The 13,426-nt window shown below is 37.7% G+C and overlaps 1 protein-coding gene across 1 annotated transcript; it reads right to left on the bottom strand.

Moving 5' to 3' along the window:
• Positions 1-5,303: 5,303 nt before the first annotated feature.
• Positions 5,304-13,075, bottom strand: hmox2a (heme oxygenase 2a). Its single transcript, XM_079808204.1, has 6 exons — positions 12,863-13,075; positions 12,475-12,567; positions 7,866-7,983; positions 7,285-7,776; positions 7,059-7,182; positions 5,304-6,227 (listed from the first exon to the last, which is right to left on the bottom strand). Exons 2-6 carry the CDS (start codon positions 12,531-12,533, stop codon positions 6,100-6,102), a joined length of 921 nt encoding a protein of 306 aa, XP_079664330.1. The 5' UTR covers positions 12,534-12,567; positions 12,863-13,075; the 3' UTR covers positions 5,304-6,099.
• Between the last annotated feature and the right edge of the window lie 351 nt (positions 13,076-13,426).

Raw genomic sequence — 13,426 nt, 5'->3', positions numbered from 1 at the left:
AGGTAACGTGAAAGTTGTCTGATGTTACAGGGGCAGAAGAGCACGTGTGTGTTTATCTGGTGGAGACTGGAGAGAGGGTGATGAAGGAAGCCTGTTATCAAAGGCTTTGAGTATACTACAGAAATGAATAAAACATACATTTAAATCTTAAGTTGTATTTTATTTTAATTTCAAACAGAGTTATTTCAGCACTTTTCTGATTCTTGATGTCTGTGCATTTGCTGCAGAGCTTCTGTGGTTGAGCCTTGATCAAGGACACACTGGTGGTGACGGCTGCGGAGATCCAAGCAGAAACCTTCTGCTTATCAGTTCAGTGTTTAGCCCTCTACACCACAAAAGTCATAAAGCTACAATACAAGTAGCATGTAATTGTAAAAAATATTAAATCAAATATGGCAAGAAATGGGATGCTGACAACATGAATTGTAAAACGTTTTAAGTAGTCATGCTGATGGAGAGCAGGCACACGGATGTTTGGAGTAGACACATCAGCAGTCAGATTGTCACGCACATGTTCTCCACTCTTGCTTCAGGGTTGTGGAGTTCAGAAGGGACATGAGGGACGGCTAGGACAGGCGAAGGTGTTCACGGTGGTCAACTGCTTCATCAAGCTGTGTTGAGATGGCAGCAGATGTGGGGCTCACCGCCTGTAAATGCGTGATGGTTTGTTAGAACAATACGTTTGAATAAAGCTTTGTTTCATGGTGACATTCATTTGTGATGTTTACTTTTATTCATTCTTTTACTCATTAATTCATGTTTCCTATTGTTGTCAGTAAATAAAATATTTTATTAACTCATGCATTTATTCATTGCTTGACTGAAAATTGGTATTCACATCGGCTGCATTTGTTCTAGTGTAGTTTCATGCATCGCTATGTCATATGACAACAAGTTGCATTTTGCTTGTTTTACTAAAACAATATAATTTTCAGTAAAAAAAAAAGTAATATAATTAAGTATTGGTCAGCATTTGTTATTATTATTATTGTAAGTGTTTTAGTGGGCTAGCAATGCAATTCATTCTGGGGTAATCTTAATTTTGAATAGTAATAACTTACATTTTAAGAGTATAAAATCAACAGTGTTCTCCCAAGGTGAGATCTTCGAGCAGCTGAAAGACGTCCTCGTTGCAGACTCTGAGGGAAACTGCACAGGTCGGGCTGTGGAGTTATTGATGCTTTGAGCTGTTACTGCACCTGTCACTCATAGGCCTATCTTTTATTTTATAATTACATGGTTGTATCTTTAACAATCCTAATAATAAAACAAATATCATGGGTTTGCATACATTACAAAGAAAAAACAATAACAAGGTTAGATATCTTTGAATAAGGGATTGAGGGATAAAACAGGAGTTACATTTAAAAAGGAAAATATAAAGGAGATTTAGGCCAATTTTGCTTGTGGATGACATGTTTTGCATATAAAATAAAGAAATTAACAACATATTTAAGAGATCACGATTGTGGGTTTTGGTAAGGATAAAACTGGGTCAGATTAGTAGGGTTAATATCACAAAATAAATGGGCAGCTGTTTCTTCAACAAGCCCACACAATTAGCAAGTTTAATCAATATTAAGATATTTATAGATCGATGAATTAAACCTGTCACTCGTCTTTCAAGTCGTTGCGCTTGAGATAACGTCGTAGGTCACATGATAACGTCAACATGGCGCATAAAGTGCGGATCGCATTCATACTTAACGAGATCAGGCAATATAGTACCTACTCTTTTAGAGCTCGTTAAGTAAGTACTTATTGAAAATGAGTACCTACTCAAAGAGTATGCGGTTTCGAACGCAGCCTGCAAGTGGCCAAATTAAGTGAATTATGTTTTTTGCGCAAGGTTGATGTTAAGTGGGAGATTTAGTATAGTGTTTCATGTTTTATGCTAGTTTAGAAGAGTTTCTGTTATGTTGTGGGGTTTTTTTTGTAGGTTTATCACGGTGACAAATGGAGTATGAGCTTAGTTTGAGAACAAACATATGTTAAATGTATTATATTGCTGTCTTCATTCAGCAAATGCTATGCTAATGCTACCAAAGCAGTGTGTAAAGCAAAGTGACATTTATTGAAATATCTAGCTAAAGCTAGTCAAGTGTCCTCCAGCACATTCCAAAGACTTTCAATGAACTTAAGGACTCAGATTTGCCAATTCATGTGTGGAAATAATTCTTCATGTGTTTTGTGTCCCCTGTATAGATTATGATCTAATATCAATCATAATCTTGTCTTACTCATAAATAACACCATTTGAATTCTAAGCATATTGAAGTTGATTTTACAGCATATTGAACCACCATATATCACAATTTGTCCTATGTCCCCAGGCCTGTGTATCCCAATTTCATGATAAATACAACACTTAATATAGGTGATTTTTTTATTCGTACAACAAAATATTCTGGGGGCCATTAACATTTTGTGCAAATTATCAAAAATGCTAGTGGCGGCTGGTAACCTAAAAAAAAAATGGTGGGAAAAGAGTTAAAGGGATACAGCTGTGGTCAGAATTATGGTCAGACAGGAGCAATTTAGGGCTAGTAATGAGGTAAAATGGTTAAATAATGATGTGATTTGAAACAGGTGATGTCAACAGGTGATTGTAATTATGATTTGGTACAAAAGCAGCATCCAAGAAAGGTCTAATCCTTTAGGTGCAAAGATGGGCAGAGGATCGCCAGTTTGCCAACAAATACGTGAGAAAATTATTGAAATGTTTAAAAACAATGTTCCTCAAAGAAAGATAGGAAGAGATTTGGATATTTCACATTCAACATAATTAAAAGATTCAAGGAATCTGGAGGAATTTCAGTGCGTAAAGGACAAGGGCGCAAGCCTAAGCTGAACAACCGTGATCTCCGATCCCTCAGGCGGCAATGCATCAAGAATCGTCATTCATCTATAAGCGATATCACCACATGGGCTCAGGACTACTTTGGCAAACCTTTGTCAAGTACCACAATACGTAGTTACATCCACAAATGCCAGTTAAAACTGTACTGTGCCAAAAGGAAGCCCTATGTTAACAGTGTCTAGAAGCGCCGTCGACTTCTCTGGGCTCGGAGGCATCTGGGATGGACCATCACACAGTCGAAACGTGTACTGTGGTCAGATGAATCAGTATTTCAGGTATTGTTTGGGAGGAATGGACGCCGTGTGCTCCAGACTAAAGAAGAAAAGGATCATCCAGACTGTTACCAGCAACAAGTCCAAAAGCCAGGGTCTGTCATGGTATGGGGTTGTGTCAGTGCCCTTGGCAAAGGTAACTTGCACTTCTGTGAAGGCACCATTAATGCTGAAAAGTACATAGAGATTTTGGAGCATAATATGCTGCCTTCAAGAAGACATCTTTTCCAGGGACGTCCATGCATATTTCAACAAGACAATGCAAAACCACATTCTGCACACATTACAAAGTCCTGGCTGCGGAGGAAGAGGGTACGGGTACTTGACTGGCCTGCCTGCAGTCCCGACCTGTCTCCAATAGAGAATCAGTGGCGCATTTTGAAACGCAAAATGCGACAATGAAGACCCCGTAATGTTGCCCACCTTAAGACTTGTTTGCAGGAAGAATGGGACAAAATTACACTTGAAACACTTCATCACTTGGTGTCTTCAGTCCCTAAACGTCTTTTAAGTGTTGTGAAAAGGAATGGCAACATTACAAAGTGGTAAATGCTTTACTGTCCCAACTTTTTTTTAAATGTGTTGCAGGTCTGAATGACAGGAAAGGATGCATATTGACAAATGACATGAAGTTGACCAGACAAAACATGAAATATTTTGTGTTCATATTGTCTGCAATGAAATACAAGTCAAAGTAAATTTAGAAATCACTTCTTTTTTTTTATTTGCGTTTTCCATACTGTCCCAACTTTTTATGATTTGGGGTTGTACTTAAAGCTACACTGTGTAACTTTTTTAGTTTATTATTAGCTAAAAACACTTAGTTCTTTCAAAAATATATGTGCTCATTAAAATATATTTACTTCTTTCAAGTAATAAAGTATTCTCATAAGTTTATAATATACCATTGAAAATACATACGGGTGAGGGGTTCGAATGCCGGTCGCCATGTTGCCCCTCCATCTTGAAAGAGGGACATACCCGTAAATTCAAGCTTCGCCTTTCGCGTTTTAACACTCGATGGCACCGTGTCGAATGTGGACGAGGTCGAACTGGAAGCCATGTTAATCTTGGACTAAATCGGCCACCGTAGGAGTTAAAACGAAATCGGAATTGAGAGGAACAGAAACTAATATTCACTAGATGGTCATATACCTTTTCACCGCTAGATGGGGGGAAATATCATTTACATTTACATTTATGCATTTAGCAGACGCTTTTATCCAAAGCGACTTACAACTTGGGGGTACAATAAGCGATTGGTCGTGAAGAGTCGAGTGAGCGCAACAAGTGCCTGAAATACTTGGTCCGTGTAAATTTCTCAGTGTAGCACAGGCTAGAGTAGGGCGGGAAAGAGGAGGAAAAGAGGAAAGGAAAGGTTTTTTTTTTATAGGAGGTTAAGTGCTCACGGAAGAGATGAGTTTTTAGTTTACTTTTGAATGTTGTCAATGAATCCGCATTTCGGATGGCGGTGGGCAGATCGTTCCACCAGCTGGGAACGTTGAATGAAAATGTTCTGGAAAGGGATTTTTTGCCTCTCTGTGAAGGTACCACAAGCCTTCGCTCCTTGGTTGAACGAAGGCTTCTGGTGGGGGTGTGGCGACGTAGAATCGAGTCAAAGTATGCAGGAGCTGAGTGCGTGGTGGCTCTGTAGGCAAGCGTCAGCGACTTAAACTTGATGCGAGCAGCGAGTGGTAGCCAGTGCAGAGAGATGAAGAGTGGTGTGACGTGGGTCCTTTTGGGCTCGTTGAAGACCAGACGTGCCACTGCATTCTGGATCATTCGAAGTGTTTGGATCGCACAAGAGGGGAGTCCAGCCAGAAGCGCATTGCAGTAGTCAAGTCTAGAAATAACCAGGGCCTGGACAAGAAGCTGTGTTGCGTGTTCTGTTAGGAACGGTCTGATCTTCCTGATGTTGTAGAGCGCAAACCAGCAAGAGCGAGCTGTCTTAGCGATGTGATCTCTGAAGGACAACTGGTCATCAAATGTAACTCCAAGATTTCTGACTGATTTTGAAGGGGAGATTAGGGAAGGGAATATCACACAGTGTAGCTTTAAAAATAAAGTATGCTGTTGAATGAACTGTCCCTATGAATCATAGTTTCTAATAATCTATAGATGTGTATAGTGTTAGAGAGCCAAAGACACACACAGTAACACAACACGACAGATGGATGAAATTGCATTTAATTGCACTTTTTATTTGTATTTCAGTTCTTCTCATTTCTGTGTTGATGTAGTTACTGTGTTTTGCTCTGTAGGGAACTATAACGCTCATGTTTTTTTTTCCTGAGGAGATTGGGAAGTGTTATAACACCATTCCGCCACAAATAACAATAATGCATAATCATCACTATCCTCATAAGGAGACAGCAGAAGTTGTAAGTATCTGTGTACAATCTATTGTTGAGCTGGTGAGACATTAAATTTAAGTACAAAAATGTTCATGTAGGTTTTACAAGCTGCATTTTTCGTACTTGATATTCATTTACATGGTTTTGGGATAAGAATACGAAATTTCTTTCATTTGTGGCAGATAAATATATGAATATTATAGTGACGTTTGAGACACAAAGTAAAGACAAACACTCCCTAATCTCCTCTTTGAGAAAACATGGACCTAGAAATCTAGCCAGTGATGTATCTGGATATATTTTCAACGAACATGTGTAATGTGCAACAGCAAAGATATAGTTTCATTTTAAGCAACTCCATTGTCTTCACTTCTTGCATGCCCTTAAAAGTGTGCACTTTTAAAGTGAAACAGGATAAAGAACATAATTTCCCCTCTCTCAGTATGACTAAAACTTGCATTATATTTAATACAAATATGTTGTATAGATTGAGGGTCTAAACATTGATATGGTCGGCATTAACATTTTCACAACACGACCCAGTGAGCGAAAGATTTTCATTTTGAAGCCCAGCCATTTCCTATTTTCATTTCTGATTGGTTGACTCGGGTGATCACATGAGGTACCAGGCAGCCAATCCGGCGACAGCAGCAACCCATGTGGCCAGAATCACCTGTACTGTGGATTGTTGAAGCAGCATCTTAGCAAACTCACACGCGTAGGCCGTGTTTCCACCAACCGCTAGACAGACAAGAAAGGAAGTAGTACAGTAAAAAATTTAATATTTTTAACCTTCATCCTTCCCTCGCGTCAAAACCCGAAACTCATCAGAGTGAAACTCAGGACTTTTGTTGCACTTGAACCAGGAATACACATAAAAAATTGACTGGATTCGAGGAGTTTATGTGGTCGTAATACAAAAAAAAAAGTAACAAATCCTTCCCTCGCGGGTCAATTTGACCCCCTTAGGAATGAATAGAATGAGAGGAATGCTTCAGTATACATGAAACAAACTGAAACAAAACTTTGCTAAAACTAAAAAAAAAATTTTTTCGAATGTCTACATGTGTCTCGGAATGCATTCTGAAGAGATAAACTCAAGCGCACCTCGGACCGGAGAGAGAAGCACGTGTGGTCGTCGGAGCCCGCCCCTTACCTGGACCCATCCTGTCCGTTCACTACCCTTCCTTCACTATTCCCTGGCACACGAGGACACCAGATCCCCTGTTTTGTTTGTCACTTTGTTCCCCTTTTTGAACATTTTATGTTTCTTTGTGTTAATAAATGACTCTTCGAGGCCTGCCGCCACACCCACTGTGTCTGTCGTTTGCTCCGCCCACCACAATCTGCTTAAGTTATATTAATTATTGATCAAATCTAGTAATTTAAAGGTCAATAAAATAATACAGAATCACATTGCATAAAAAAATAGAAAAAATATTATAAAACTGAAATGATACAAGCTTTCTGGACAAATAATAATTTTAGGGCTTTGGGTCATTTTGACCCGCAAGGGAAGGATTTGTTACAGGATGTTTTTTTGTTTTGTTTTGTTGCTAACATATTCCTTACCCATTTTGGCTGCATAGTAAGGACATTTACTGATGTCTCCACCCATATCCCCATGGGCAGGGAAGCCAATGTCCTGCACTTCCTCTTTTATGTCTTTCCCAATCTCCTGCAACTCTGTGAATACCTGACGGAGAAGCAAAGAGCATGGAGTGAGGCACAAAAATGACTATTATATTCATGTATTTATTTACTTAAATGCACATCACAAACTAAAAGACTCTCTTACGTCCAAATTATATTTAAAAGCCAGGTTGGCTTCGTCTAGCAGCTTCTCTTTGGTCTCAGCGTCCACTTCCAGCTCGTTCATCCGACTGCGGTACAGCCTCTTGAAGGCCGTGGGGTTGTGGATGCCTTCGAAACGGTAGAAGTTCAATCCCTCACCAGTAGAGGGCAGTTTCAGGGCCCGCTGAGCCACTTTCTTTAGAATCTGCCCTCCTGATAGGTCACCCATGTAGCGGGTCCAAGCGTGCGCAACCAAAAGAACCGGGTCGTTGCGACCCACCTCGTGAATGCGGTCAACGTAGGGACTCGTGGCCGCCGAGCAGGAGATCTTGCTCTCCCAGTCTTCCCCGTAGAGATACTCCAGGTCATTGGCCAAGGCGTCTCGCCGATGAAGCTCAGAGGGGAAATATAGTGGGGAAAACATGGGATGGTCCTTATTCTTCTCGATCTCTTCCTCAATGGCAGAATAAACGTAGTACAGGGCAGCTGTGCCAAGCTGGGGTTGAGAAGATAACAAAATAGCACAAGCACGAGGGTCAGAACACGATAGGCTCTTTTTATCAAACCCATGGACAATAGACTCACCTTAAAAAGTTCTCGTTTGATTCGGCCCCTCAGGAAGTCCTTGACAAATGGCGAGTTCTCGGCTTTGTCGTGAGAATCCTTGGTTCCAGCCGCCAACACTTCTGACAGGTCATCAGGGCTGAAAAACAGATTTATAAAGATCTTATGCTTATAAAGATTGTAGAATCATGCAATCGCCAGTTTGAGTTTTGTCTTTTATGAAACGGTCATGAAAGCTTTCATTTTGGCTTTGCCCAAACTTGACAGGATTATTCAGAACACAACAAAATCATGCAGAAACATGCTTTTCATTGCTTGGAGACAATGAAAAAACATGTTGTCCTCTAAAATTGGCTTTATTTATCCTTTATTTAATCAGGAGATCCCATTGAGATATCACAATCTCTTCTTCCAGGGAGACCTGGGATATCATGTTTGGTCATTTAAATATCAAACATGTTTGTATTATACTAAAGTATTATAAACTGTGGAAAATGTATGGCAACATATGTTTTTACATTGCTTTAAAGAATTAGTTCACTTCAAAATGAAAATTTCCTGATATTTTACTCACCCCCATCTCATCCAAGATGTTCATGTCTTTCTTTCTTTAGTCGAAAAGAAATTACGTTTTTTGAGGAAAACATTCCAGGATTTTTCTCCACCTCATTGACTTCCATGGCAACCAAAATGTTTAAGGTCCAAATCAATGCCGTTTCAAAGGGCTTCAGATGCTCTGCACGATCCCAGACGAGGAATAAGGTCTTAGCGAAAAGATCGGCCATTTAAAAAAGAAAAAAGAAAAAGTGAAATCACGTGCCAAGTGCGACGTGCCAAGGATTGTGTAATCACGTCGGAAAGGTCACGCTAGACGTAGGCAGAAGTACCGCCCCCGTGTTTACAAAGCACTGACGTGAAGACTAATACAAACATCCTTTAGCAACAAAAAAGGTGAAACAACAATGTCGGACGATTTTGAAGTTGAAGATGGAGTGTTTTTTAGTAAAGGGCATTTGTATTAGTCCTTGAACTTTGCTTGGGGGCGGTACTTCCGCCTACGTCTAGCGTGACCTTTCCGACGTGATTGCAAAATCCGTGGCACGTCGCAGAGCAACGCAACGCAAGATGAGCAATTTAGGTCAAAAAGTATATACTTTTTATTTTTTTTAAAAGACCAATCGTTTTGCTAGATAAGACCCTATTCATCGTCTGGGATCGCGCAGAGCCTCGGATCAACTGCATTGATTTGGACCTTCAACATTTTGGTTGCCATGGAAGTCTATGATGTGGAGAAAAATCGGAGTATTTGGAGTATAATGTATTGGGTGTTTAATCTATCAACTAACGTTAGCTCCTCTTCGGTTGGTTGTGGCGCTATCCAATTGCGTGCAGAGGGAATTTGACAGACAACCGTTTATCCCGCACCTCGGATTGAGCTCTGTCAATGGCAGGGCCGTGCAGAGAGTTCGTCAGGGGCAGGGGCTCAAATGTAAAAAAGGGGCAATATGTAAATATAAATATATATATATATATATATATAAATATATATATATATATATATATGTGTGTGTGTATATATATATATATATATATATATATATATATTTATATTTACATATTGCATGTATATATCCTTATGCTCATCAAGCCTGCATTTATTTAATCAAAAATACAGAAAAAACAGTAGCCTAATATTGTGACATTTTATTACATTGTGTTCTTTTTAACTTTTTATTAATCAAAGAATCTTGAAAAGAGTATCACAGTGTCCATCATTGACATTAAATCCTCATATTAGAATGATTTCTGAATGAGCATGTGACACTGAAGAGTGGAGTAATGCTGAAAATACAGCTGTGATCACAGGAATAAATTATATTTTAAATTATTTTAAAATAGAAAACCATTACTTTAATATATTTCGCAATATTGCTGTTTTTTTATCAAATAAATGCAGGCTTGATGAACATAAGAGACTTATTTCATAATGCTACATAATATTAAAAAATAGTATAATAAAGTCCTTTCACATAACCATTTCGCCAGCCTACACTTCACAATAGGCCTGTAGGTGCCGGTGGCCCTTGGGTTTTGTTAACTTTGATAGTTTCATGAAATAGTAAACGGTGTATCAATATTGGCTACATAAATACAAGTGAATTTAACACTACTTACCATTAATGCGACTTTTGCTGCTGTGGTTTTGTGCAGGTATTTGTTTGTTGTCAGTTAAAATCCATTTTGTCAGTGATGCAATTTATAAAATGAGACAAACCGCAAGAAATCGTTCCACAAATGTTAGTTCGTCTGTCCATGTAATTTTCAACCGATTTATGAATAAGGACAGAAAATTACCGCTTCACATCGCCCAATGGAATTTGAACTTGCTTTGCCAGATCACGATTGGTTGATGTATATACATGACAAACGGGCATTGGTGAATTGTGTAATACTTTAAAATATATAGCTAATATATAGCTTTGTAATTAAATCAACACATTAGCTCTGATTATGGATGAAAAAAAAAATATTGGTTTACTTTTTTCCCGTGAGGTCACACGCTCTCTGAAAGGACCATATTTGGCTCGAGAGCCGTTTCCGAGCAGTGGAAAATCAGCAGTCAATCAAAACGCACGCAACCCATAGCAACGCGTTATGGTAACGCCTCAACAGAAATTGTCCGACTTTTGAGCCGTTCGTTACTATGGTATGCATTGTCATGTTATAATAATCACATTTATTTAGTTTTATTGACCACGATATTATCATTGATATTTGTCTGAGAGGGGCACTTTTGATTCATTTTGAGAAAGGGCAGGGGCTCGAGCACCCAAAGCCCCCCCCCCTCTGCACGTGCCTGGTCAATGGTGAGTTTCCAGACCAAACCTCTTGATGTGGGTCTGGCTTGTCAGGCTATTTATATACAAAACGCATTTTGAAAACTATGGAAGCTTGTTTCCGCCACGGAATAAAACAATTTAAAAGATAATCGCAACTTTTTATCCCACAATTCTGACTTTTTTAGATAGTCTGATATAAACTCATAAGTGTGTGTTATAAAGTCAATAATATGAGATACAAACTAGCAATTGCGAGAATTGCTTTTCCCTCAGATTTGGGCATTATAATTGGCATTTGCGACTTTAACTTTATTTCTCACAATTCTGAGAAATTAAGTCAGAATTGCGAGATATAAACTTGTGATTGCGGAAAAAAAGTCAGAATTACAAGATATAAACTCGCAATTGCAAGAAAAAAGTCAGATATTGCGAGATATAAATGCACAATTGCGAGAAAAAAGTCAGAATTGCGAGATATAAATGCGCAATTGCAAGAAAAAAGTCAGAATTGGGAGATATAAATGCGCAATTGCGGGAAAAAAGTCAGAATTGCGAGATATAAATGCGCAATTGCGAGAAAAAAGTCAGAATTGGGAGATATAAATGCGCAATTGCGGGAAAAAAGTCAGAATTGCGAGATATAAATGCGCAATTGCGAGAAAAAAAGTCAGAATTGCGAGATATTAATGCGCAATTGCGAGAAAAAAAGTCAGAATTGCGAGATATAAATGTGCAATTGCGAGAAAAAAAGTCAGAATTGAGAGATATAAATGCGCAATTGCGAGAAAAAAAGTCAGAATTCTGAGATATAAATGAGCAATTGCGAGAAAAAAGTCAGAATTCCGAGATATAAATGCGCAATTGCGAGAAAAAAGTCAGAATTCCGAGATATAAATGCGCAATTGCGAGAAAAAAGTCAGAATTGTAGTAGTGTATTTCTACAATGCAATTCAATTGCGAGTTTATATCTTGCAATTCTGAATTTGTTTATTGCAATTGCAAGGTTATATCTTGTAATTCTGACTTATTTTCTCAGGGTTGTGAGATATAAAGTCGCAATTGCAAGTTATAATGTCAAATTCTGAGGGAAAAAATACTTTTCTCGCAATTGTGAGTTTATATCTCATATTTCTGACTTTATAATTATGATAATTATGAGGAAAAAAAGTCTGAATTGTGAGATAAAAGGTCACAATTAACTTTTAAATTGTTATATTTTATTTATGTTTTTATTTTATTGTTTTAACAAGCTTGCATAGTTTTCATAATGCATTCTATATCAAATAATATTACTGTATTTAAAAAAATAGTAGGCAGTATATACAATATATACTGTAAAAAAAATGTTGCCTTAAATTAGTACAATCAACTTGTTTACGTGATTTCAACTTAAATTACATTAAACTGATTTTTTAAAAAGGGTGGAATCTTAACTTATTAAAAAAGTCAACTTATTGTGATGAGTTAAAGCAATGCAAAAACATATGTTGCCAACTTGCCATACATTTAAAGTGTAGAATATACTTATAATACAAACACGTTTGATATATAAATGTATAATATATACAAACATTATATTTTGAGCCAATTTTAGAGCACAACATGGTCATTTGCATTTCATTTGTCACATGTCTCCAAGCAATATAAAGCATGTTTCTGCAAGACAAGCCTGTCAAATTTAACATGGAGAAATGTTATGCACCCTCAAAACAAGTAGACTACATTTGAGGTCAATTTGATGTGCTTTCTAGATACCAATAAATAAATAACATTGTAAGGGAATACAGTACCTGAGAATATCATCATCTCTTTCTGTGAGGATGTTCTCTGCTGAGTCTGCAGCCATCATGAACTTGTGCCTGTTATTTCTGTCTGGTTCTCTTCTGTTTGTTAAACAAAGACAAGTGCTAACGTATTTAGATACTGCTCTGTCAATAGGGATAAACCATATAATCATCACTGTCACACTGTCACCATATAATCGCCTCCTCTGCCCCCCTGTCTAAGTCATGACTCGCGTCCAACAACAAACACTCTCGTGACATTGACTTGTGTAAGACAGTCGGCAAGTAAATTTATCCATCTAAATGACTGTTATTACATTAATTTGGATGCAGACAGTAAAAATTCGGATTAAGCTTTCTTCAACTATGTAAAACATGACCGCTGTTATTTTACCTGTTTTGTAGTGTTTACGGTCTGCTGCAGTTCACATCATATTGAGTGCGTGTTTACAAAACTAATCCCGCCTCAAACAGGAAGTAGAATGGCGTCCGAATTCGCTCACTTGTTTTCGTTCACTTCTTCCCTATATAGTGGACAAATGTCATTCGCCGTGTAGGAATGCGTGCATGAGTGAACGAGTGAGCAATACGACACAATACTTCGTTTATATAAATCAATTCAGAAAGCTTTATTGACATGACAAAAAAACATTTTGTATTGCCAAAGCATTAAAACAACATAGAAAATGATTAAGAACATCTGAACATTTAGTAAAGCCTATAGGAAATAATAATAATAATAATAAAATAAGACATTATATACACACATTGGCTAGATAAAGCAAAACAATTATAACAAAATGATGATAATAAAAAATAACTAAATAAAAAAGATTATAAATCTTATCATTATAAATAATAAGAGATTATGAATCTCTTATTCGATCTGTTTACTGCTTTTAAATAAATTATGTGTCTTCTTATTGAACACTCTTGACAGAAATGTGTGACAATTATA

Source organism: Gobio gobio (assembly GCF_949357685.1).
Source record: "Gobio gobio genome assembly, chromosome: 24".
Lineage (NCBI taxonomy): Eukaryota > Metazoa > Chordata > Actinopteri > Cypriniformes > Gobionidae > Gobio > Gobio gobio.
This window is presented reverse-complemented; position numbering and strand designations above follow the sequence as displayed.

Bases quoted from the DNA above. Each gene is read 5' to 3' on its own strand.
- hmox2a (XM_079808204.1), bottom strand. From the start codon at position 12,533: ATGATGGCTGCAGACTCAGCAGAGAACATCCTCACAGAAAGAGATGAT. The intron at 7,984-12,474 runs GTACTGTATTCC...TCTGTTTTTCAG, and splicing joins AGAGATGATGATATTCTCAG to CCCTGATGACCTGTCAGAAG. The intron at 7,183-7,284 runs GTAAGAGAGTCT...CTTCTCCGTCAG, and splicing joins CTTTTAAATATAATTTGGAC to GTATTCACAGAGTTGCAGGA.